At 41.6% G+C, this 26692-nt stretch overlaps 2 protein-coding genes across 9 annotated transcripts in view; one reads left to right on the top strand and one right to left on the bottom strand.

The window, feature by feature from the left end:
- Window positions 1–6061: 6061 nt before the first annotated feature.
- TMEM80 (transmembrane protein 80) lies at window positions 6062–22290 on the bottom strand. 2 transcript variants are annotated; one of them, XM_020784174.3, is made up of 5 exons: window positions 22128–22290; window positions 15105–15121; window positions 9290–9383; window positions 9094–9186; window positions 6062–7783 (listed from the first exon to the last, which is right to left on the bottom strand). In XM_020784174.3, the coding sequence occupies exons 1-5, from the start codon at window positions 22144–22146 to the stop codon at window positions 7578–7580; spliced, it is 429 nt and encodes a 142-aa protein (XP_020639833.1). In that variant the 5' UTR covers window positions 22147–22290; the 3' UTR covers window positions 6062–7577. The 2 variants fall into 2 exon arrangements, with proteins under 2 accessions (XP_020639833.1, XP_072841715.1); XM_072985614.2 differs by lacking the exon at window positions 22128–22290 and adding an exon at window positions 16181–16217.
- The window catches only part of DEAF1 (DEAF1 transcription factor), a 31277-nt gene continuing 26854 nt past the window's right edge, over window positions 22270–26692 (top strand). Inside the window, exons 1-4 of one of the 7 annotated variants that reach the window (XM_020784172.3) lie at window positions 22343–22461; window positions 24723–24820; window positions 25056–25185; window positions 26064–26210. In XM_020784172.3, the coding sequence (XP_020639831.1) occupies window positions 22458–22461; window positions 24723–24820; window positions 25056–25185; window positions 26064–26210 (379 nt within the window). In that variant the 5' untranslated portion in view covers window positions 22343–22457. The other 6 variants (XM_078383657.1, XR_013540743.1, XM_020784171.3 and 3 more) reach the window with 6 other exon arrangements.

The raw sequence follows: 26692 nt of genomic DNA, 5'->3' as shown, positions 1-26692 counted from the left end.
CTGCAGGAGGATGCAAGTATCCTTCAGATTGGCTGAGGACATTAAGAGAGAAAGGGAGCTTAATATCAACTGGTGAGATGTTCTGGAATCTGGCTCATCACCAGAGATGGATGGCTCTGCACTGGATTCATGAGCACCAGATTTTGGAATGGGATCCAGCGCTGATGTAGAGACTGGCAGTGGCAAAGCAGCAGAGAGCTGACAGGTAAACTGTGCAACAGTTATGCTGGTTGATATCACTGAAACCAGGTTGGACTAAGGGACAGGGGACAGGTGGCAGAGAGACCTGATACACAGGAAATGCTGAGGCAGCCTGACAGGCTAGAGGGCAGGCCAGCAGTGGTACTCCAGTACTGAGTGCTAGGTTTTGAGCACCTGTTGGGCCAGTGAAGGGGAAAGGTATTAAACTCAGGACCTGAAAAGCTCAAAAGTTGGAGCTTACAGAGGTACCTGCCACAGGATCTTTTTGTGTATCAGTGTGACGAATGAAGAGCAACAGCATCCAGGAGAGTGATGTGAATGATGGTACTACTTAGCTGGTGAAAAATGGTATTGGGGAGTCTGAAGAGAGTGTATGAACTTGAGTGATAAGAGCTGTATCAGTACCTGAGCCTCAAAACCAACTTGGTACAACTTTGGCAGATTAAGCAGGTCCAGAATAACTACGACAGAAGAGACAGCAGGAATACTAATCCATGGGGGCAATATCCCCCCCCCCCATATTCAGAGCACTTCTTTGAAGCCGTAAGTGCAGATATAGTTCCCATGAAAATAAAATTAAAAACATACAGCAAAAACTATTTTAAAAGAGAAATATATAAAAGAAACCAAGGAGAGTATCATTCAAGCTCTAGACACAAAGAGTGTACCCCAAACTTCTGGCTTTGGCGGGGGACAAAAAAGAACTGAAGGGCTCAAACTGAGATGCACTGCACATGCACAGTGGGGGTGGGTCCCTTGCTTAAGCGCTCAGCTTTAGAATGTTCTGAGTGAAGCTCTGGGCAATTGAAGAACCCCATTAGTGTGAGTTACAGAGACCACAACAAAGCAGACACTTGTCTTCTTACATAAAAAATTAAGAACCTGAGGGCCTCCAAATATATTTGCCAGTAATTCCCACCAGTGGTATCTGGCATGGCCAATGGAGAGAGAATGTGGCAGTGGTGGTTCAAAGCATCTGGAGAGCCACAGGTGCCCTAACCCAGTATAGCATGATAAATGTGACTTCTGAATATGGAAGGGATGTCTAGGAAACTATTTGTATTTGACATGCTGCTCTTTTCTACTCAGATAAAGAATTCAGTGTTCAGATAAAATCTGATAAGAAGGAGCAAACAGAATTATCCCCTTAAGTAGCTCAAAATGCTAATGCACCCTTGCATTAGAAACAAAAGGAAAATTGCTGACCGATCCTCAGAGGATGCAGTGTTTTATTTGTATTTCATTTCCTTTTTTTTTTTGTTCAGCATGCAACAAAGAAACATTCTAAAGCAGTGTAGCCTTATCTACAAAAATACTCCAGTGTGCTAATTCCCAGAAAACCAATGTGCCTACCAGGACCAGGTTTTTATATCAGGCTGACAGCAGTCACCCCTATGTTGTGTGTGGAAGGAAGGCCTTTAATGTGAAGCATTTGCACCACTCACATCATAATCTCAGCTTCTAAATTTTTTGTTTCTTTTTTAAATTTGTTTTCATTGAAACTTGCTTAACCTGTTCCAAAAGGGATGGGCCCTTTAAATATGTATTCTAAGAGCCAAGCATCTTGAGCAATGATTGTTTGAGACTTCACCATGACAATGCATGTTCACAAAGGAAATCCACAGGTATGTTATAAAGTAATCTCCATAACACAGAAATAACTCAACAGCCTGATTAAAATGAATAATTTAAGGTAAGGACGGGCCCTCCAGATGCCCATGGTCCCCCACTGTTGACCACAGTCACAAGGAATATTAGTGATTTCGAAGCAAAGTGTGCTTATACATTTAGAATATGGCAACTCATTAAATTATCATGACAACAAAGCAATGTGTCCGTATAAAATCCAAAAACAAGAATAGGTGATATTTTTATTAGACCACATAAAATTGTTTTAAAATGCTAGCTTTCGTCATTGGGCACCATGTAGTGGCTGGTGCAAGAAACAAAACAAAACAACCCACGAACATTTCAAAAATAATGGCAGATGTTTGTGCCAGATCTGTTTCCTAAAAGTAGGTTCCAAGATGCAGGCTGCAAACATAAATTCAGAGTGTCGGTTTCAAATTTTACCCCAGTAGCTGTTGGTTGGATGATCTCTCCAAACTCAACAAACAAAGGGTTCCCAGGTATTCAGCATTCCCCCCTCCCCTATTCTGAAACGCAAGGTTCCTTCTTGGCAGAGAATTGAGGTTACGCAGAACTGTGGCAAACTTCTTATGAGAGAATTAGGAATAAAGTTTAGTCTGTCCACTAGGTGAAGCCAACTGCAGCTAACATAACAGTGTTACCAAATAGTTAGAATATTTATTTTCAGCCAAGCTGATGTTAAGTGTGCGTGTTTTCTTGCAGATAGTGTTCTCAGCAGCTATTTAGGGCATCTTCCACAAGCCAGGGTTTCAGGATGTGTTCGCCAGTACCCCTGAGAGAACCAACTAGCAACTTGGAAAAGCCAGCGTCAGTGCCCAAGCCAGAGGGCAATGTCCAGTTTTGTATTGATTTCCATCGCCTTAATGGAAGATTAAGATTCATATTTATCCTATGGCCTGACTGGATGAGCTATTACAGCAACTAGGGGAATCTAGGTATCTGACCTCCCTCAGTCCAACAATGGGATACTGGCAGATTCCACTAAGGAGAAAGAATACCGTCCAGGACCTGTTTTACTTAAGACACATGCCTTTTGGGCTTCATCAGGTTGTGGCCAGCTTCTAAAGGCTTCAGGACCTTGTCTTAGAGCCACTCTGTGATGCTGCAGCCACGTATATAGACAGCATAATTATTTTCAGACTTTCATAGTAGGTCCAGATGGACCACCTGGAAGGACTCTGAAGAGTGGGGCTCATGGCCAATCCTGCTAAGTGTAAAGTTGCCTAGGATCAAGCCAAGTATTTAGGATTCTTAGTGGGTAGCAGGAAAGTAAAAGCTTTTGGGATAAGGTAGACAAGGTGTCCTGATGGCCTCAAATCCAAACCTAGATAGAAGTGCAGCAGTTTCTCAGGTTGGTAAACTATTACCGTCAGTTTATTCATTTTGCCTCCATAGCACCTCACCCCAACTGATTTAACCTGGAAATAAGCCATTTGAGATCCTGGGTGGAAAAAGCCCTGAGCCCTGAGACTTTTCCTAGCCCTTCATATTCCAGACTGATGCTTCTGAAACAGGGCTAGGGGTCATATTCACCCAAGAGTGGAATGGGGTGGAGTACCTAATTCTGCATCCAATTCAGAAGCTCCCTCCCTGAGGGCAAAGGTATGCAACCACAGAATGAGAAGCCCTTGCTGTCCACTAGGCCATCCATGCCCTCCAATATTACCTCCTTGGGGTCCCCTCCACACTGGTTACCAATCACACATATTTAGTACAAATGAAGAACACCAACACTTGCCTAACCTGCTGGTACTTAGTCCTGCAGTCCTTCACCTTCACGGTGCAGTCCAGGAAGGAGAAAGCCCACGTTAATATGGGTTATGTCTCTCAGTAGAATCCTTGGAGCGGAAGATGAGGAAATGCCAGCCCACTTGGCTTGGGGGGGGGGCTCTGTGGAGGGCATGCTCTGGTTGCCTGCCCTCACCACATGTCCCTAATGGGTATGACAGTGACCCTGGCAGCTGGGTCTAGTAGGATACAGAAAAGGAAATGGAGGGTCCAGGTGGGAGAAAGCAGCCTGGGGCAGATGGGCAGGGGGACAGAGCTAGGCCTATTGGTGGCAGCCTGATTTAAGGGAGGAAGAGGGGGAATATTCATTGCCCTCTGCAGAGTCTGAGGCCAGGGAGTGGAGGGAGGCAGCAGAGCTGCTGGACCCATGTTTTGTGCCTTGGGAAAGGACAGCATGTTGACTGTAGCAACACAAGCTCTCTCAAAAGGGCATTAGCAGGCTGGGGTCAGTGCTAAGAACTAGACCCCAGCCATAGACTGTGGACTGTGTAAGCCCAGGGAATGAAATTCAGGCAAAGATTGGACCTGGCAGGGGACTAGTGAAGTTAACTCAGCTCCCTTTGCACTATTGGAAGGAGACCATCAGGCACCAAACATTTCCTTGTGACCAATTCCCCTGCCTTAACAATCTTCATCAGGCTGAATACCAATACATTGTAGATTATACAGTATATTATATATACAGTGAGATAAAAAACACAGACTGCAAACATAACCGAGGAGTGTAAGTTTTAAATTTTGTTGCTTTGTTACAAATATGGAAGGGAAATGGTATAATTTTCAGTGCCTTCTAGCTGGCAATCAATGAGTTCCTGCTGGGATTCATAAGTGTACACCAAGCCAGCAGGTGCCCAAGTAATGACTTGTTAATTGCTAGCTAAAAGTGACTGAAAGTTAAGCTGTTTGCCTTTTGGCATAACATTTATAGGTGATTTCAGCTTATAAATGTTAATAATGAATTACTGCCAAAATTAATTCATCAGTAATAAATAAAAGGCAAAGCAGGAAATATATTTTGTTCTGAGTGATCAAAGAATCTTGTATGGGCTAAGACTGCAATCCTTTGCACATTTAATGAAGTAGACTGCACTGCTTTTAAGGGGAAATACATCCAAGTAAACAAGCAGAATAATCATTTCTGAGCAGCTTTGAGATAAGTGTTACTGTATAAATACCTTTAATGTGAAATACACTGAGTATCTGCAACAGGGGTATGAAGAGGATCATTGCATATATGCAGACGGATGTGTCTCATTCATGTACACAGCAGCTATTAATCACTATCAGTGATGATATAATTAAGTTAGGAAGAACATTCATCCACTTCATACTTTCCACCAATTACTGTCTCTCAAATTCTCAACTCATAAAAATATCATGTGTTGAACACATTTTTCAAGCTTTTGAGTCAAATATAGTGATCATTTTGATAAACCAGACATTCTTGTTCTGCTGTGCTGGGATATTAGAGGCAATTCAAAACTACTCTCTTTTGAGTTATGTATTTTGTGTACTAAATCACTGGTTCTTAACCTTGGGTTACTCAGGAATTTTGGACTGCAACTCCCAGAAGCCTTCACCACCAGCTGTCCTGACTGGGGTTTCTGGGAGTTGCAGTTCAAAAGCATCCGAGTAACAAAGGTTAAGAACCACTGTGCTAAATAATAATGAAGTCCTAATACCAGAAGGTTTAGTATCTCTAGTCTCAATACTTCTTGGAATGTTTTGGAGGGACAATCCCCCAGAAATGACAATTTTCCTATTTGCAATCTGCAACCAGATTTGTAAGAATTCTGAAGAAATGCCACAATATCAAAGCTTAAATATAGCATGCAACCTCGTATTTGATTTCATAGTATCTAAAAATTACAGAATTGTCTCTTATGTTGTGTGACTACATATTCAGGTAACACCAAGCAGCATGCCTGAGCTTTTCCTGCCCAATATTCTCAGTTCTGCACCTCCAGACACAGATGCCCAGCAGTCCCTTCTGAATGGGCCTGATTATGCAAGAGAAAGAGTGCCTTCTCCTAAACTGGTAGAAGCACCTCCTGTGTGTAGAGCTACATTTACACATGGTGCCTCTGCATAAAGAATCTGACTAGTATGTAGCACAAATCAAAAAGAGCACAAGCTGGTGTGGTCTATGTATATACTTCTGATTGACAATATAAACACAGAATGTTTAGGTAAACAACAGGGATAGTCATGTGCACACATTCGCTGAAATCCTGTTAGTGCTTGTGTAAGGTTTGTGTAACTTACTGTGGCTAATGGCAGCTAATTGATGAAGTTCTGGAGTGTGCCTTGATTGCAAGTTTGGTCACACAACTAACTGCATAACCAAGATATGCTCCTGAAACTCATCAATTAGCTGCAACAAGTTATGCAAATCTTAAGCAAATAGTAATAGGACTCCAGCCATTATTTGTTTCTTTATTCTACTTTGCTGCCTTTTTCCCAGTAAAGGGACACAAGACAATTTACAAATAATTACAGCTCTACAACAGTATGTTTACCTTACCTACACATTTATTCTATAAAATACAGAAAAATAGAATGAATAATACAGATTAGTTAAAAAGATAAATAAAAGAAGGCATAACATATCACCTTGTGGAATGAAATACAATAAATATTTACTTCACACACAAACATCTAAGTGGAAGGAAACCTCATTGCTATTATATGTAAATGTGATGTATTTTTTAAAAATGGAAGTAAAAAATGTTAAATACTACAGTTTCCAGAAGAGCAGTCACAGCTCACCTTCCCAAAAAGTTATATGGGGTGAAGCCATAAGAACAAGATTAGAACAATATCTCTTCTGGTATACGGCATTCAAAATAATCTGAACTACTGAAGAGTACCCAATAATACATACAGATATAAAGTTATCATTTTGATATCCAATGGAAATTAAGCACATGACAATAATACTCTATTCCAACATTTTTTCCCTTGGAATGAAACAACTCGTACTGAAAACCTATGGCTGACTTTGTAATGCCAAAGCCTCTTCCCTTACACCTTGAATGTTTTCTGAATTCCTCTTTACAGCAAACCATAGTTTCTGTACTTGTGAAGAAACAACAGTTCTTTAAACCAGAACTAGAAAATACTATCATACTGTAGTTTCCTATTCTGGTCATGAGGCTATAATATGTATAATAAGCCATGATCTGCCTAGTAAAGAAATAACAACAAACTACAGTGGACCCTTGACTTACAGACGGCTTGACTTACAGACTTTTTGAGTTACAGACTTCTCTGGCCGCAAAATTTAGGTTTGACTTGCAGACTGAGATTTGACTTACAGACCAGAAAAAAACCAAAATGGAACAAAAACGGTCTGTTACGGGATTAATCGGTTTTCAATGCACTGTAGGTCAATGGAGACTTGACTTACAGACTTTTTGACTTGAGAACCGCCTTCCAATACGGATTAAGTTCTCAAGTCAAGACCCCACTGTATAGTCTTCCCCAAAGAGAGGAGAGAACTGGAACATGGAGGACAGAAGGCGGTGGTGTGTGAATACAAGACTCGCCAGTGTAATTCTTTATATTAGAATCATGGGCCCCTAAAAGATCTCTATTGTACCCCTGTGTTTATTTGCAGGAACATATTTTTCCCTGCACCACAATGGTACTGACAAGCATAAAACATGTCTGCCACATAAAATGTGGATTGGCCTAAAATTGGGGATGAACATTTTAGCCAAATTCTAACACAAAAGATATGGTAAGAATAAGTAACTTCATATAGCCTGTTACATGCTAATCAAGAAGGCTTGATTAAACTTTGTAATTTAACCAAGTGTTTAAAATCTGAGAAGATTAACACCACATATATTTACAAGGACATCATTTAAAAGATGTGTTCTGTTTTTTGGGGGGTGGGATATAAAAGACAGATGTGCCACAGGCAGCAACATGATTTAGCTGACAAATGCAGCAATGGCTATAATTTGAAAAATTCCTTCAAGTCCATATATAATAATCAGCACAACATTAATAATGACATCTGCTCTCAGGACATAAGTTTGCCACACTAGAAAGTAGATGGACAGAACTATACTTCCTCCTGTGATGACAAGGCTGAAACCCAGTGGAGCCTCATCTTCTGTTAAATTCCCTTTGGTACCTGGTAAAATTAAAAACAAAAAAGACATATGGCATAAGAATAACTGATGGACCCAAATCCAAAATAGAACAATAGTTAAGACTACATAGGAGAAGCAGTTAAAGTACTATCCAAAATTAAGGTTATTTGAACAGTTTCCAAATAAAAAAGGGCATAAAAATTGATTGGATCCAGAGACTTTATTTATGCAGGCAAGACTGTCCCATAGTGGACTTCTGCTTAGAATTTACTGCACATACAGTAAATGCATTTAGTATGAAACTGCTCTTTCATTCAATATTTCATTGTTTCAGTATGTCTGATGAAGTGGACATGTTCACGAAAGCTCATATTAAAATACAATAGTCTCTAAGTTGCCCATGTTTTTGTTTTGTTTCTTTGGTTTTTGCCTCTTCTGCTTAGAACACTCTTGTCAATAAAAAGGAGGCGAAAAATTTTCATTACTCTCCCATCCCTCTATAGCTTCAAAAGAGCTGCGTTTAACATTGTTCCAGGGGACTCCCAATCATTTGGAGCAAAGGTTTACAGGAAGGGGAACTGAGTGAAAACTGCCTCTGCCTCTACTGGCTGTACCTTTGCTGGATTCACCCCTGAATTCACTAATATATGACATGTTCTTGCATATGATTAAGAAAGGATGAAATAACAGGTTTAGAACATTCTGATCCCCCAAGGCTCCAGTCACTTGACCCTTTATATTTAGTTTTCAGACCCATCCCCTATGAAACATATTGATGCAGCTCACAAATTTATTTCTACTGCTTCTATCATGTGGAAAGACACAATATAATATGTAGTACAATCCTATTTTTGATTCCTGTCTGATTCACTGGACTGAAGAACACACAATAATTATGACGCTAAATACTACCGCAAACAATTTAAATTATGAGAGGGAGAAACAACTATGCTTTCCTTGTGCTTCAACAACTCCAGCGATCACACCATCTGCTAGAGTGCTTCACTCAGTTTTGACTTCTGACTGGAGTGAAGATGGACCTTTAGCCTAAATCTCGTACTCGCAACAAGGCCCAGGCACAAGAAAAAGGTGGTCGTTTGGTCGTTGTGGGTTTTTCGGGCTCTTTGGTGTGTTCTGAAGGTTGTTCTTCCTAACGTTTCGCCAGTCTCTGTGGCCAGCATTTTCAGAGGACAGCACTAGACTGAATGACACCCCAGATGCTCACCAGAATAAGCCTTTAAATGTGTTGTAAGCCACTGATTACTTGTCTCGAAGTAGCATGTTTGAATGTATCTCTACAAAAAGCTTAATATTTAACATGCTCCAAATGCTCAGATGCTGCCCAACTTACCGAAGTATATCCGGATAGTTTCTAGAATTGCCATAATGAACAGCAATATGAGATCAAGAGTTAAGAAATTATCTGGATAAGTGAAAACTTGACCTGCCAATAAGCAAAGTATGAAAGAAGAAAAGAAAATTAGATCAGGTCCATGACAGTCTGAAGAATAATCTCTCACTTGTGTATTTAAAATACTGTAACTTACTTTTATAAACAATCATCAGCAAGGTTGCCAAGAAATAAAATATATAATAAACTCCATTTAAATAGAATAGAATCTGTAAAGGAACAGAGGACAGCTGATAATTTGTCAAGGAAAATGTTTTGTACATAATCATGTATTTTGCTATTTTCCCATATTACATCCCTGTTATCATGTAATATTATATTGACATATTATAAGCATCTTCTATGTATATTTATGATGGCATTCATTTTTCCCAAATGAAAGATAGCAGTGACAAAAAGCAACCAACAGCTTCCAGAGTTGACAAATGACATAAAGCAAGGGTCCCCAACCCTCTGGGACCTGGGGACTGCATTAAGGTGACCCTTTCCTTTCTTCTTGAGAAAGACATCAACTTAATGACAAAGACTGGAAAAATGTTTGAGATCTTTGCCTATGCTAAGCCACCTGATTTCTGAATGGTACAATATATCTCCATATTCTGCATCTATCTATGAGGGAAAATTTTGAAACGGCCAATGAGTAAGGCCATGATGCCTGATGTAATTAATGCTGGATACACAATACACATCACAATTTCCCACTGAATAATCTTACTACATAAGGCTTGCTGATGGATGATTCAGTGAAACTGCATGGGAAGTGTACCAGTTTAATTTCAGTATCTCTTCATTGATTCTTGCAACTACACCAGTTTGTACTTCCCACCATATTACTTGCACCATCAGCAGTGATGCTTTTCAATTTATCTCAGCTCAGACCAAGACTTTCTACTAATTCACACACCTTCAAGAATATGTTTTCTGCAATGGTAGTGCCTTTCAAACTGCAGTGTACATAATTCTCCTAAAATTCTGAAGCTGGAATCCATCCCCCTGATAAAAATTAGTAGACAAGTTTTCACATATATGTTACGTATCTTTAGGAACTCTTTCCTAATTACTATCTCAAGCTGTCAAACAATTAAGTCCAAGTAGGCCTAATTCAGAACACTCCGATCACTACCCAAAGTTCTCACGATCAAGACTCCAGGTGTCTTATTTTCTCCAAGTTACAGTGGTGCTTCAACTTACGACTGTCCCGACTTACTACCATTTCGAGTTACAACCAGTTCCAGCCGCAAAATTTTGCTTCTACTTGTGAACAGAGCTTCGAGTTACAACCAGAAAAAAGGCAGGGAAAAAGGCGGGGAATTCAAATTGCTAACTGTTAATGGCAAAGAGTCTGCTTTCCTTGTAGCTCTTTCGCTCCAGCGGTTAGAGTGTGAGTTCAGAGGTTTCGAGTTATGGCCCATCTTCCGGAACAGATTAAGTTTATAAGTAAAGGCAACACTGTAGTGGGTTTTGTTGCGTCTCCTCTCTCTGGACTGTTCATCCTTATGACTTAGACAAACAACTCTGCATAACAAGCTCCTGAAAAACATCTCTTTTGAATTTATGTTACACAGAACCTAACAGACTCCATTTTAGTATGACTAGAATTCCCAGTTTTCTTCCATTCCCTTACATTGAGAAGTGTCTATAATGTCACTGCTCTCATCTAATGCTAAAGGAAAAGGGGGGAAAAACTTTTTGCCTTGACAATCAGCGGCATATGTAGCTTTTCTCCTAGTTCTTCATCATGCCTATTACTCCCGATCTAGTTGGATCCCTTCTGCCTCAACAGTACATCCTACTACCAGCTATCCCGCAAGAAATCACATGAAAGAAAAAGGAAGGTAAAGAATATAAGCACTATTCCTGTTACATTGCCACCCTATAAAGTCATTTTTTATAAACAGCCCTGTAGGAAGAATTGTGGGAGGAAGGCAGGAAATGTTAACATAGATATCTGCTTCTGCAAAACACACCCTTTCCTCGTCCAGGGCCACATACTATTGGCTATTTTGTAGAAAGATCCTGACAAGTTTTAAATTATTTATATTGTTTTTTACAATTTTATTGCTATATTATTATGCTCCTTGTAAACTACTCAGGTAAGAAGCGGGAGCTCAGTGCCACAGTACATGCCTTGTATGCAGGAAGTAAGAACTTTGATCGCAAACATTAGGATACAGACCGAGAAATCCACTGCCAATTACTGTCAAAAACCCTGGGTAGGATGGAGCAAGAGTCTAATTCTGTACACAGAATTTCCTGATATTCCTGTAAATGACTGTAATAAATAATACCTAAAGTACACTGCAGTAAATGCAGAAACAGAAAGCTCTGTTCCTGCCCTTCCCTTTCCCATACACTACTTACATTTTATTTTTTCCTGTTAAAGACAAGCTTGCTTGAAAACGTACACAATTTTTGTGCTTTTGCACCCCTTTTTGTTAGTTGGCCCAATGTTATCACCTCATATGGATTCTCCTTTTGTATTTTTTAGTTCTCTAAATCCACAATTGTATTATGTAAGTTGGAAAAAGAGTCTATTCTTCAAAAGGAAGCATTACTCTTAATAGATGGATCTTGCCTCTTTTGTATCTTCTTAACAGTTCTTTTTTATTTGTGTATGTCCTCTTTTAATCAATGAAGTACATTTTCTGTTCTTGCTAGAACATGTGCATTGCTAAAAGTGCTGAGCTTGCTCTTGGACACAATGCTTGTAACCACCCACATACACCAATAACAGCCACATTTTTCTTGGTAGAAATGAAGCTATAAGAGCCACTCCCATTTAGGTCAGTAGAGGATTTTTAATACAGTATTAATATCTTCTTCCATGTAGATGTTTATTTTGCTTTTCTGCTATTTACGGTCCTGAATAGACCGATAGGCAACAGATGTGCGGTTAGTTTTATTGAAACTAAAGTGGGGATTCAGATTCTTCAGACGTAAGAAAGGACAACAGCAGAAGAAATAGATTAGACAATGTTGGGAATGCTTCTGATGAAATTTCTTGCAAAATGTGTTATTCATGTTTTTCAGGTGTAAGTTTATAAGTTTGGTGGTTTCATTCTGCTTCATTTCTGAGTCTTCCAGTAAACGGATCAATCATGTTAAAGCCATAAAGAGCAGGAATAACATACTTTTCTTCTGCCTATCTCCAGTAAATTTGATTGATAATTTCAAAACTACAATATAACACAGTAATTTTCAACCTTCAGGAACTCACCTTCTTAGCTTGTCACAAGATGACTCTGCACTATGGAGGGTTCTGTTCCAAGATATGCTTAACAATCCATAGTCCATTCTTTCAAGGCTCAGGTGAACTGAGGGCATACCCTAGAAATACCCAACATTTCCTGTGTACATTGGACAGAATTATTACTGAGCAAACTATCATTGCTGGGGTTTATTGATCATCTTCTCATTGAATTACTTGAATGAACTTCTAAGGAATCATATTGTTCCCCAGAACAGATTGATGTTGTTTAGTCCTTTAGTCGTGTCCAACTCTTCGTGACCCCATGGACCAGAGCATGCCAGGCCCTCCTGTCTTCCACTGCCTCCCGGAGTCAAATTCATGTTGGTTGTTTCGATGACACTGTCCAACCATCTCGTCCTCTGTCGTCCCCTTCTCCTTTTGCCTTCACACTTTCTCAACATCAGCGTCTTTTCCAGGGAGTCTTCTCTTCTCATGAGATGGCCAAAGTATTGGAGCCTCAGCTTCAGGATCTGTCCTTCCAGTGAGCACTCAGGTTTCATTTCCTTTAAAATTGATAGGTTGCAGTCCAGGGGACTCTCAAGAGCCTTCTCCAGCACCACAATTCAAAAGCATCAATTCTTCGGCGGTCAGCTTTCTTTATGGCCTAGCTCTCACTTCCGTACATCACTACAGGAAAAACCATACCTTTGACTATTCGGACTTTTGTCGGCAAGGTGATGTCTCTGCTTTTTAAGATGCTGTCAAGGTTTGTCATCAGTTTCCTCCAAAGAAGCAGGCATCTTTTAATTCTGTGGCTGCTGTCACCATCTGCAGTGATCATGGAGCCCAAGAAAGTAAAATCTGTTACTGCCTCCATCTCTTCCCCTTCTATTTGCCAGGAGATGATGGGACCAGCGGCCATGATCTTAGTTTTTTTTGATATTGAGTTTCAGACCATTTTTGGCATTCTCCTCTTTCACCTTCATTACAAGGTTCCTTAATTCCTCCTCACTTTCTGCCATCGGTGTGGTATCTTCTGCATATCGGAGGTTGTTGATAATTCTTCCGGCACTCTTAATTCCAGTTTGGGATTCCTCCAGTCCGGCCTTTCGCATGATGTATTCTGCATATAAGGTAAATAAGCAGGGGGACAATATACAGCCTTGTCGTACTCCTTTCCCGATTTTGAACCACTCAGTTGTTCCATATCCAGTTCTAACTGTTGCTTTTTGTCCCACGTATAGGTTTCTCAGGAGATAGATAAGGTGGTCAGGCATTCCCATTTCTTTAAGGACTTGCCATAGTTTGCTGTGGTCCACACAGTCAAAGGCTTTTGCATAGTCAATGAAGCAGAAGTAAATGTTTTTCTGGAACTCTCTGGCTTTCTCCATAATCCAGTGCATGTTAGCAATTTGGTCTCTAGTTCCTCTGCCCCTTCGAAATCCAGCTTGTACTTCTGGGAGTTCTCGGTCCACATACTGCTGAAGCCTACCTTGGAGGATTTTCAGCATAACCTTGCTAGGGTGGGAAATGAGTGTGATTGTACGGTAGTTGGAGCATTCTTTGGCACTGCCCTCCTTTGGGATTGGCATGTAGACTGATCTTTTCCAGTCCTCTGGCCACTGTTGAGTTTTCCAGGTTTGCTGGCATATTGAATGTAGCACTTTAACAGTCATCTTTTAAGATTTTAAATAAAGTGGTGCATCGCTAGACAGTTACCCCGCATGACAGTTTTTTCGCTAGACATTGACTTTTTCCGATCGCTATAGCGAATCACAAAACAGTGATTCCTATGGGGGAATTTCACTGGACAATGTTTGGTCCTTGCTTCGCAAACCAATTTTCGCTAGACAACGATTTTGACAGCTCCCTCCGTGCTCGCAAAACGGGTGTTTTCGGGACCTAAGCTTCGCAAGACAGCTATTTAAACAGCTGATTGGCGGTTCACAAAGTGGCTTTCCTATGGCCGATCTTCACTAGACAACGACGATTCTTCCCCATTGGAACGCATTAAACAGGTTTCAATGCATTCCAATGGGGAAATGCTTTTCGCTAGACGCTGATTTCGCTAAACAGCGATTTCAGTGGAATGGATTATCATCATTTAGCGAGGCACCACTGTAGTTCCACCGGAATAGTTCAACTGGAATACCATCACCTCCACTGGCCTTGTTGTTAGACAAGCTTTCTAAGGCCCACTTGACTTCACTCTCCAGGATGTCTGGCTCAAGGCCAGCAACCACGCTATCTGGGTTGTCCGGAATATCCAAATCTTTCTGGTATAATTCCTCTGTGTATTCTTGCCACCTCTTCTTGATGTCTTCTGCTTCTGTGAGGTCCCTACCATTTTTGTCCTTTATCATGTTCATCTTCGCACAAAGTGTTCCTTTAATATCTCCGATTTTCTTGAACAGATCTCTGATTTTTCCTTTTCTATTATTTTCCTCTTTTTCTTTGCATTGTTCATTTAAGAAGGCCCTCTTGTCTCTCCTTGCTATTCTTTGGAAGTCTGCATTCAGTTTTCTGTAACTTTCCCTATCTCCCTTGCATTTTCCCCCTTCTCTTCTCTGCTATTTGTAAGGCCTTGTTGGACAGCCACTTTGCTTTCTTGTATTTCCTTTTCTTTGGGATGGTTTTTGTTGCCGCCTCCTGTACAATGTTACGAGCCTCTATCCAGAGTTCTTCAGGCACTCTGTCCACCAAATCAAGTTCCTTAATCAAATATTGTTATATAAGCAATTGATTGAAAAAGAAAGGATACAACAGATGATGTTCTTCCTGTACAGAAAACAAAAAATAATTAGGAAAACTACGTTTCAGGATAAAACATTAAAAGCAAAAAGATGCCTGAATATATATTAGTACTGGAAACTATCCGAAAAGGTATGCTGCAGAGACAGAGTGCCAGGAAAGCCTATGCTATGCATCAGCGCATAGCAGACCAGTGATACCTTTCTGAATTGTGCATGGTCTCCTTCACCAGGGTACTGAGGAGGGAGTGCCAGAGCTGTTGGTTGGTCACTGTGAACAGTTTCCTTTTCTTTTTTTTCAGACAAGGCTAGTCATATTCACCTTGACTTGGACTGTGATATTGGGACAGGTCATGTTGATGTAACATTGGCAATCTCTTGCCCTTTTAGCTGGGATTCTTTGAAGGATGTGGACAGAGTACCTGGAAAAGAGGTACCACCTGCTTTTTTGATCTCTGCTCCTCCTGGCTAACTAAATCTGCTAAGGTGAGACTGATGTCACGGCTAAAGGAAGTACTGTAATAAATGCTTTCTTAATGGTAAGGCTTGTCCTTTACCATCTAAAGAAAGTTCTCATAAAATGATTCTTAAAGAAACACACCCTTGACCCAGAAGTTTTCATTTTATAATCATCATCACCTTAGAACTGTAGAGCTGAAAAGGATCCTATGGATCACTGAGCCCAGCTCCTGCCAAGGAAACAGTGAGGAACTGAACTCTCATCATCTGGCTCTGCAGCGAAATACTAAACAAGTAAGCCATTCTGCAAATCTCATAGGCTAGTCTTATATTTACCATTTTTTAGCTAAGCTGGTGACCCTGCAACTCCAGACACTCTTGGCTGATATGATTATCTAGCCCTATTTCAATCAGGCTTTTGACTGGAGAGACTGGAGACTGCTTTCTCAGCAAAGGCGAAGGGTTTGGATTAGAGATGGGCACAAATTAAGTTGTCCCTGTCCTGGGCAAGTCCTCATCACACCTGCACAGGTGTGCTTGCACGGTGCCTACCTCTCCTGCATGCTCGCACATTCCTTGGGCAATGTACACTTCTCTCCCTGCCAGCCCAGTGCGACTGGCCACTCACCTTTTGCAGCTTGCTCTTCCATCTTCTCTATTAGCTGGCCACACAAAGGCAGTGGGGCAGAGATGCCTCATCTGAGTGGTTGGCTGAGAGAGAAGTGGAAACAGAAAAGCAGGCTGCAAAAGGTGAGTGGCCACATGCTGGGGGACAGCATACAGAAATGCATGCATTGTCCGAGGAATGGGTGAGTGTGCAGGGGAGGCGGTCGCCATGCCTGAATATCTGTGTGGACACGATGACGACTCACTTGGGACAGGGACAACTTAACTCGTGTCCATCTCTATTTTGGATAAGAGGAGTGCAACTTTACTAGTTCCCTCTGAGCCTTCAGTGGCATTCATTGACTATGGTATCCTGTTAGATCACCTGGCCAGGTTACATACTGCTGTTATGTGCTGTCAAGTCACCTTCAACTTCTGGTGACCATATAAATAAGTGACCTCCAAATGTCCTCTCCAAAACAGGCGTGCTCAGCTCTTATAAACTCAAGGTTAGGCACTGGGGGCACTATATTACAGTAGTTCAAATTCTTCCTGTCAGGACATACACAAAAGGTAGTGCTGAGGGAACACTGTTTGATGCCCTAGTTTTTGGTGTCCCCCCGGGCTCCACTTTATTTCCTATATTAATTAAGATTTGTATGAAGCTGCTGGGAATGGTCATTCAGAGGTTTGGAGTGAGGTGCCACCAATTTGCTAATGACATCCAGCTCTACTGCTTTCTGTCCCCCAAACACTAAGGAAGCAGTCAGGTTCTTTGATGTGATCTGGGCTTGATAAAGGGTTGGATGAAGGTGAACAAGCTGAAATTAAATCATAACAAGATAGAATAACTGTTTGTCAGTAGAAAATCAAATTCAGGAAAATCAGACTCAGCCTTTTTTTCAAAAAGCTGTACTTCCCCTGACTGATCAAGTTCATAGTCTGAGAATGCCCTTTGACTCTGCCCTGTCACTGGACTCCCAGGTGGCAGTGGTGATGAGGAATGCTTTTGCGCAGGTCTGCTTGGTAAGGCAGCTACAACCAATCTTGAATTGATCTGACTTAGCAACAGTCATCAAGGGCAGTTACATCACAGCTTCACTACTGCAATGTACTTGGGGCTGCCTTTGAAGAGGGTCTGGGATCTTCAACTGGTTCACCATACAGTAGCTAGGCTGTTAACTGGTGTATAGTACTGTGATCATATGATCCCAATACTGAAAGACCGTCACTGATTGCCAGTTGCTTACCAGGCCCAATTCAAGGCATTGGTTTTAACCTTTAAAGCCCTAGATGGCTTGGGCCTGGCTACATGGGGAACTGCCGATCTCATTATGAGTATGTCTGGACTCTAAGATCTTGAAAGGCCCTTTTAAAAATACCAGCAGTCTGAATAACCCACCTAAAAAGCACATGAGGAGGTCTTCTCTAGTGTGGCTCCCAAACTATGGAATGCGCTTCCTTCTGACTTGTGATATGTTTCCACTCTTACTGATTTTAAGAAGGGAGTAAAACATTATCTTTTTACATTAGCACATGAGGCTTAGTGTGCCCCACAGTATTTTTAACTGTATTTCAATGGCTTCACAGTGGGACAAGTTTATATTTTTTTTATACGATTATATTATTTTTAGCTAAATATGGTTTTATGTGTTTTTTTTTCTTTTTAAAAGTTTGCAAGCTGGTCTAAGCACTATCTTTTAATAGAAAGACAGAGTATAAATGTAATAGAGTGGAAATATTTTTCTTCTGGTTCTTTTGAGAAAAAAGCATTTCCTTGGATTAACCATGACAGCAGCAAAATTAGAACATACACAGCCTCCTTCAAAGATATAACACAACCCAAGATCTATTTTACTACGCCCTCATCTTGCATTAATGATCCACAAATAATGTTGTGCATGTGTTTCCAATCGATGCCTATACAATGCAATACACTAAGGAAAGCTTAAAGGTTAAACGTAAAGGTAAAGGTTCCCCTTGACAATTTTTGTCCAGTCGTGTTCGACTCTAGGGGGCGGTGCTCATCCCTGTTTCCAAGCCATACAGCCAGCGTTTTGTCCGAAAACAATCTTCCGTGGTCACATGGCCAGTGTGACTTAGACACGGAACGCTGTTACCTTCCCACCGAGGTGGTCTCTATTTATCTACTTGCATTTGCATGCTTTTGAACCGCTAGGTTGGCGGGAGCTGGGACGAGTGATGGGCACTCACTCCGTCGCGTGGATTTGATCTTACGACTGCTGGTCTTCTGACCCTGCAGCACAGGCTTCTGCGGTTTAGCCCACAGCGCCACCACGTCCCTGAAGGAAAGCTTACTGAACACAATAGACCTTATTTCTGTGTAAACACACACAGAACCACACTGTAAGCAGTTAATGGATTGCCAGACACACACCTTGTGAAAGAATTTAAAGCAAGAAACAACTGAATTAGGCAAGAACATATAATTAGACAAATGTATCATTTATACGTACTTTTAGTGATTGAAATTGCTCCAAGTGTAATGCAATTATACAGAGCAGTTCTCTGACCCCCTCTAGTGAATGAATCATGCATGCTTTCTAAATTTGCTTACTATTTCTTCACTCTTCTGACAATCTTTCAATAATGCTGAAACACAATACAGTTTTAAATGCAATCCAAAGGTTCCTTTTTAATAGTGAAAACCACTGATTGATGGAGAGACACGACAGTAAGGTGGAACTGTAGTCTATACATTTTGCATCCACTAACATATAAAATAGATTTAATGCATACATATTTAACATATACTATATGTGAATACCGCTTCACGGATTGCTGCCTTGTTGTGGCGAAGGGGCTTGAGTAATTCAGAGAAGCTATGTCATGCAGGGCCACCCAAGACCAGACAGGTCATAGTGGAGAGTTCTGACTAAACGCGACCCACCTGGAGCAGGAATTGGCAATGCCACTCCAGTATCTTGGCCAAGAAAACTCCATGGACAGAAACAAAGGCTAAAAGATATGACGCTGGAAGACAAGCCCTTCAGGTTGGAAGGCGTCCAACATGCTACTGAGGAAGAACAGAGGACAAGTAAAAGTAGCTCCAGAGCTAATGAAGTGGTTGGGCCAAACCCGAAAGAACGCTCAGCTGCGGACACACGTAGAAGTGAAAGGAAAGTCCGATGCAGCAAAGAAAAATACTGCATAGTAAATTCCTATATAAGATATAGGAACTTTGGTAAGCTGGATGTGGTCCAACAGGGGAGGGCAAGAATGAACGCTGACATCCTGGGCGTCAGTGAACTAAAATGGATGGGACTAGGCCAGTGGTTCTTAACGTGGGCGATAATGCCCCCCAGGGGGCGATTTCATTTTTCAGGGGGGGCGGTAAAACGAAAAGGGGCAGCGTGGGGGCTCTGGAGCAGAAGGGGGGGCGGTAGGGGAGCGCTGGAGCAAGCCAAACCTGTGAAGATGGCTGCAGCCTTTTTACAGTGTGCATGGATATATATTTTCCTCCAATCTTAATTTAGTTTCAGAGTTTTCGTCTTGAAATTTTTAGTTCCTGCATTGCAGTTTGTTTTTATGCCCTTTTTATATTTCTTTTTGCGTCTTAAAATTCACTTGCAACTAAATCATTAAATGTTACTTTTTTGGGGCATTTCATTTTCTTGGAATTGAATTTTGTTTTCAGGGGTCATTGAATTTAAGTGTCTTAAATAAATAAATAAATAAATAAATAAATAAATAAATAAATAAATAAATAAATAAATAAATAAATAAATAAATAAATAAATAAGATATCAGCGCGGGGAGGGGGGCGATGATAACTTCCTCAATGGCTCAAGGGGGCGTTTCTTTCAAAAAGGCTAAGAACCACTGGACTAAGCGAATTCAATTAAGACAATTATCATGTCTACTATTGTGGCAAGAATCCCGTAGAAGAAATGGAGTAGCCCTCATAGTCAACAAAAGAGTGGGAAAAGCTGTACTGGGATATAATCTCAAAAATGATAGAATGATTTGAGGCACTGGAAGTCAGGAGGGCCTGGCGTGCTCTGGTCCATGGGGTCACGAAGAGTTGGACATGACTTAATAACTAAACAACAATATGTGGATATCAATTTTAAATACAATGTATACCATTTTAATTAGCACATACATTAAGTATAATGTATGTATTTATTAGAGCTGTATAACAGCATTGAAGGAGACTGCATATTCTATTGATAAGTACAGGTACATTCTCTTCAGCTGACAGATTTATTGCTCACTAGCTAACTCTTACATAACATAAGAGTTCTGCTAGTTCATGGAAAGGATCAATACTGTGGGAAACTATGAAATTTCTGTGAGTACTATTATAGGTGTGAACTCTATTATTCAATATATATTCCCACTAAAGCCTCATTATATTAACAGAAACTTATCTAGATATAACTATTATTGGTGAAATACCCATGACAGTGGAGTTAGCTAGATGGATCACTAAGTCAGACCACAGAATTTGAGAGTTCAATTCCCCACTGTGCCTCCCAGGAAAATAGGCAGCTTGTGTGGCCATGGGCAAACTACACAATCCCATGGCACTCCTATAATAAAGTACTGGGAACTGGTAAACAACTTCTGAGAACTTCATAATTAGAAAATACTATGAAGGATTGCTGTAAACTGAAATTGACTTGACAGCAGGCAATTACCATTGATAATAGTAATAAATAAAACTACAGAATGATTCTAGAGAGCTCTCTGAACTATCAGTAACTGCTTCTGCCTATGTATTGCTGTGACTCATGCTTTATCTCATTCCATTCCAGAGCATCCAATTCTTAAGTAAAACTTTTCAGGCAGTTAAGGGAAATGATAAAAACCAGGTGCCCTGGATTGTATGAGAGATTGTAAAGTCATTAGTGCAAAACCTTTACTGGAAGCACCCTACAGCATCATTTAGCTAGCTATCTTCTCTTTAGATGGTCATACATCTTTGACAAGTAAAGCATAAAGGTAGAATTTTGCTTGCTGACTGAGATAATAAGAATACAACCTTCTCTTTCTTCTGAGGATAGGAAGGCTGCAAACAGAGAAAAACCCTGTTATGAGAGTGGTCAAGTGTTCCATTCAGGAACGGAAATATCCTGGTCTGAGAAGTACCTGTTGCCCTCCAACCTACAGCACCTAAGTCCATGCATAGTCAGAGACACAACTCCAGTAAGAATTTCAACATCCATAATATCTATTTTGGTTTAATTTATACAAAAGCATCTGGCAGTAGAAAGTAGTCGGCATATTAAACAGTGGCATGGCTACTGGAAAGTCTTATCGACTTGATTGCAGCTTATGCACAGAAAATTGTGTATATACAGCTGCTGCTTAAAACTAGCAAAAAAAAACAAGTATGAGGCAAAGTGTAACCATCCCGATATCACTCTTTCACGAGTCTGTGACCATGCCAGCAAGCAACAATCTAGGATCGGTGTCGCCATTCTGCTAACTCTGGAACATGGTGGGCCTGAACATAGACACTGGATGATACAGTACTGTATCTCCTTTCTTTTCTAGGCGACTGTTAATTAAGGGGAGGCAGAAAGGCGACCAGAGAAACATCACTCGGATTCAATCCTCAGCCTCACAGTCCGAAAGCGATACACAGGCTCACCAAGGCAGTGACAAATACTGTACGCTTTACCTATCACTTACAGTATTACGTCTGAAACTTTCTATCTGGAAGACATACGAGGAGTGCAGTTTCATCCCTGCATACTGGGGAAGAAATCTCATTTAACCTGCCGAGGAGTTTAGTAGTTTTGTTTGTTTCGAAACATAATTATGAACTGTTGTTATGGCAATTTATCATCACTAAAGGCCAACGCGGCAATCCTAATCCTGTTGATTTGATACCGAGGATTAAGAATGACATCGTAAAAACTAAGAGCCCCAACTCAACTACATGAATATACTGTACGTCGGTATCCGCAGCAACAGCGCTTCGAGCCCAGCAAGCTCACCTCGCCTAACGGCCGCCATTTTCCCACTGCTCCCTCACTCCCCGCCCCGCCTCAATTTCTCCAGACTCCCGACAGCCCTTGCGCAGCCTCACTCGGGGCTTCGGGAACCATCGCACAGCGCCGTCCGTTGCTTTTAGCGCGGCCGGGCAGGATCGCAAGACCGACTTCGTCTTTCGCTTCTTCGGAACCGTTCGGGCTGCCTCGGACCGAGAGGCGGGATTCAGCAGGCCTTCGGTCCTGCTCGGTCCTTAGCCTCTCCGCCGGGTTCGGTCGTAACCGGAAGGACTCGGGTCTCTTCGGCAAGCCCCGTCGGCCATCGCTTTAGGAACCATGGGTAACCCAGACCTGTTCGGACAACTTCGCGAGCTTCCGGTCCAGTCTCAGGTCACCTCTGCGTGATCGGAAAAGATCGGGCCAGATCGGCAACTGCTCGGGAATACCCGGGTGAGACCGAAGAGGGCTCGTGGGGGGGAAGGGCTGTCTAGGTTAGGCTGGCCATCGGGAGGACTCGGAAAATATCGGAGAAGGCCGTAGATAGTCGAGTGTCCCCATTCGGACTCCCTCAAGGTGGAGCTCGGGTGAGATCGGAGAATAACTCTCGCTCGGACGGGCTCGGCTAGCCTGACGGGCTCCCTCCAGTCCCCATCCCCACCCCCACCCCAGCCGCTACTGCGGATGGAGGAGTCGGACTCGGCCGCGAAGCAGCTGGGCTTGGCCGAGGCGGAGGCGGCGGTAGCTGCCGCTGCGGCAGTGGCGGCGGCGGCAGCTGCAGAGGGAACGGAGCCGCCGCCGCCGCAGCCCCTGCCACCTCACCAGCCGCAACAGCACGGCGAAGCGAATAGCTCGGAGGCGGAGCCACAGGAGGAAGAGGAGGTGACAGCCGTGACCGTTATGGAGGCGGACGCCGAACATCTCGAGATGGGGGCCGAGTCCCTGCCGAGCGCGGACGAGGCCGCGGCTGCCGCCTTCGCAGGTCAGCATGCCGCGCGCATGCGCAAAACGCTGCGCCCCCCCCCTCCTCCGACCAGTCCTTCGAGCCTTGTTCTGACAATCACGGGCGGGCGGCGTGTTTATCTCAGGTGGCGAGTGGTTTGTGAGAATGGCCCTCTCCCGAGTCAATATGACAAGTTGCGTATTTCAAACGCCACACTTTTCTTAATCCAAACACCTTTCTAACCTGGGTCCCCAAGTGTACAGAAATCATGCTATCGACGTGAACGTGTGAATCGAGCCTAATGCACAGTGAATTGCCAGCCATCCCCACTGCACAAAGTCTGGTAACACTTTGAAGACTCTCCACACTGCCCCGTTTTATTTCTATCGTTCCCTGTCTCTGGCAAGGCTGCTGTCCATTTGACAGGCAGAAATCTTAACAAATGTGGGTTTCCCTTCATTATGTCGTTGTCATCACTCCAGGGAAGCTGACCTTGTTGTGTTTCTGCTTGTCAGTACAGCCGAAAAAACAGACTGGGATGTGGCAACACAAACACATTGAATTTTAAGCTAGTTAGTTACCCATATGCGCTTTTTGCATGTCTCATTCTGGAGGATCAGGGCTGATTGTACAAAACACTGTGTTTCCCCAAAAATAAGACAGGCTCTTATATTAATTTTTGCTCCAATAAACACATTAGGGCTTATTTTCAGGGGATGTTTTATTTTAAAGTCATGTCATTTTCTGGTTGCTGCACAATGGTGGAGGGCGGGTTTTCACTTAACTGGGGCTTATTTGGGGGTAGTGCTTATATTACAAGCATCCTGAACAATCATACTAGGGCTTATTTTCAGGTTAGGTCTTATTTTGGGGGAAATAACATCTCTACTTACTAACAGGCAGATGCGCAGCTCATTTCCATGCATGCCAAAAAGGTAATTCACAGTGAGTTCAATGGGACTTATTCCTTCATGCACTATTATGATGATGATGATGCCACATTTGTCCCAACAAGAGACCCAAAGCGGCTCACAACATTAAAATTCACACAATTAAAAATACAATAAGTTAAATATTAAAAGACAAATTAAACAATATATGGAATAAAATAAAATTAAAAGATGAAAACATGAAAAAAGTTAAAAACTATCTGCTAAAATGGGGTTCAGGGATTCAGTTATAATTGTTAAAAGCCTGCCTGAAGAAATGGGTCTTTAGCTTTTTATAGATTTCAGGTTTGATAAAGTAGGCTGAATTAGTACGGTAGGACTTATTCCTAATTCAGCATGTGTAAGATTTTATTCAAAATAGTGTACACTACAATGTTGTGTAAGATTTTATTCAAAATAGTGTACACTACAATGTTGCTCAATGAATCACTTGATTATTGGATTTTAAAAAGTGAAAGAAAATGTTCTAAATTAGTATTGTAAGGGAAAATTTTCCTGACCACTCTATGTGACCCCCCCCCCCCTTACCTTGGCCACCTTACAGATGATCAGGATTCTGGCGGTTTACTTACATACTCCATGAATATGCAGTTAAAAAAAATAGAAATGTACATCTGGGGAATTACATCGGCATGTTCAGATCTAGTACTGATGTCACATAATCAAAACAAAAATATGATTGCCTAAGTTTATTTGGGTCGTATTTTACAGAAGTGACCACTGTAACAGTTGCCAACGTGGGTGCCTCTGCAGACAACGTATTCACAACTTCAGTGGCAAATGCAGCATCTATCTCTGGGCATGTGCTGGTAAGGTCAGGGTTAGTTCATCTCCTTCTAATTTTGTTTTCACATAGTCACTATTTCACTTGTAATAAGTAGCAGAAACAGAAGTGTAGGGGCGACAATATAACCCAAGGCGTACTGGTGTAGTTTTAGCTACATGTTATCAAGAATACCAGAAGAAATCTGTTCTTCTGCTTATAATTCATTGAGGAATCATCTCCTACATGTCATGTAGAACCCTCTGTAATTTTTCCTGTAGTCTGGAAGAACAGCTCTTCAGATTGGAGATGGCTTGAATGCTGAGAAAGCCACTCTGATTGTGGTTCACACAGATGGCAGCATTGTAGAGACTGCTGGGCTAAAGGGAGCATCTGCACCTCTTACACCAGGTATGATGTGCCTCACAGGGTTTCTTAAAATGTCATTCCAGGATTGTCATTTCATATCTTTCTGTAGGTACGAGTTCAGTTCTTACGGTTGAGAAGTGGAGCCACTGTACTGTATTAAAAGTCATTTTTTGCTTGCCATCATTCTGTTAATTGGAGTCTGTTGTTGTTTGTTTTGTTTTTGTTTGTTTGTTATTTTGCTATTTTCTTCTGTACCTAAGTGACAAATAACTGCATTTCCTTTTCTTTGGGATGGTTTTTGTTGCTGCCTCCTGTACAATGTTACGAGCCTCTATCCAAAGTTCTTCAGGCACTCTGTCCACCAAATCTAGTTCCTTAAATCTGTTCTTTACTTCCACTGTGTATTCATAAGGGATTTGGTTTAGATTATATCTGAGTAGCCCAGTGGTTTTTCCTACTCTCTTCAGTTTAAGCTTGAATTTTGCTATGAGATGCTGATGATCAGAGCCGCAGTTATACAGTATTATAAAATCAGTAAATCAGAACTAATTCAGAGCTTAATGTGTGAAATATATTTTCTGCTTTTATGCTATTGCATTCATGTTGATCTTGCAGTGATTCTAATGTGGATCCTCGGAGGAGAACTGTATTATGGTAACAGCATGAGTGCTGTTGACTTCTAGGGAATGGTAGTGATTACTTTGGAAGGATTTATGTATTGCATCCTCTCCCCACCCCCATCCCTGTGATTTTTGCATTTCATACAGCCCTCAGATAGTCAATCTGCTGTTCAGAGGTTTGTTCTCGCTTGTTTTGGCTTATTTACTTTGAGAATCCATTCCTTGTCTCCCCCTAGGAAAGGCAAGAAAAAAAAACCTGAGCACATTGTGTGACTTAGCTTTCTTTCTGTTAATCTGCAGGGCCTCAGTCCCCTCCTACTCCTTTAACATCTGGACAAGAAAAAGGGGGAACAAAATATAACTGGGACCCTTCAGTGTATGACAATGAGCTGCCGGTACGATGCCGAAATATCAGTGGAATCCTGTACAAAAATAGACTTGGCTCAGGTAGAGGTTTTTTTTCCCTTTCATCCTCAAGGATGATTAGTAATCCATCACTTACACTGGACCCTCGACTTACAGACGGCTCGACTTACAGACTTTTCGAGTTACAGACTTCTCTGGCTGCAAAATTTAGATTTGACTTGCAGCCAGAGAATCGACTTACAGACCAGAAAAAAACCAAAATGGAATAAAAATAGAATAAAAACCACTGGTTATGGGATTAATCGGTTTTCAGTGCATTGTAGGTCAATGGAGATTTGACTTACAGACTTTTCAACTTGCAGCCACCATTCCAATACGGATTAATTCCTTAAGTAGAGGGTCCACTGTATTATTCTCGAGATTTAACATAATAAGCAATAAAATGAAGAAGTAGAGAGGGCACCTGCAGTTGTAATAGTTGCCATGAACAGAGGACTTTAGCAGGTACAGCTTGCCTTGGAAGCCCCATCTTCTGAAATTCCCTATCCCATTCAACTGTTAAA

Source organism: Pogona vitticeps, chromosome 1 (genome assembly GCF_051106095.1).
Source record: "Pogona vitticeps strain Pit_001003342236 chromosome 1, PviZW2.1, whole genome shotgun sequence".
Classification (NCBI taxonomy): Eukaryota; Metazoa; Chordata; class Lepidosauria; order Squamata; family Agamidae; genus Pogona; species Pogona vitticeps.
Note: the sequence above shows the minus strand (reverse complement) of the source record. Positions and strands in the feature narration are given on the sequence as shown.

What these genes read in the sequence shown, in the direction of transcription:
- TMEM80 (XM_072985614.2), bottom strand. Translation starts at nt 16,202, where the DNA reads ATGGAAGAGCAAGCTGCAAAAG. An exon ending in GCTGATGATTGTTTATAAAA is followed by an intron (nt 9,187 to 9,289) that starts GTAAGTTACAGT and finishes GCTTATTGGCAG; the next exon opens with GTCAAGTTTTCACTTATCCA. An exon ending in AACTATCCGGATATACTTCG is followed by an intron (nt 7,784 to 9,093) that starts GTAAGTTGGGCA and finishes TAATTTTACCAG; the next exon opens with GTACCAAAGGGAATTTAACA.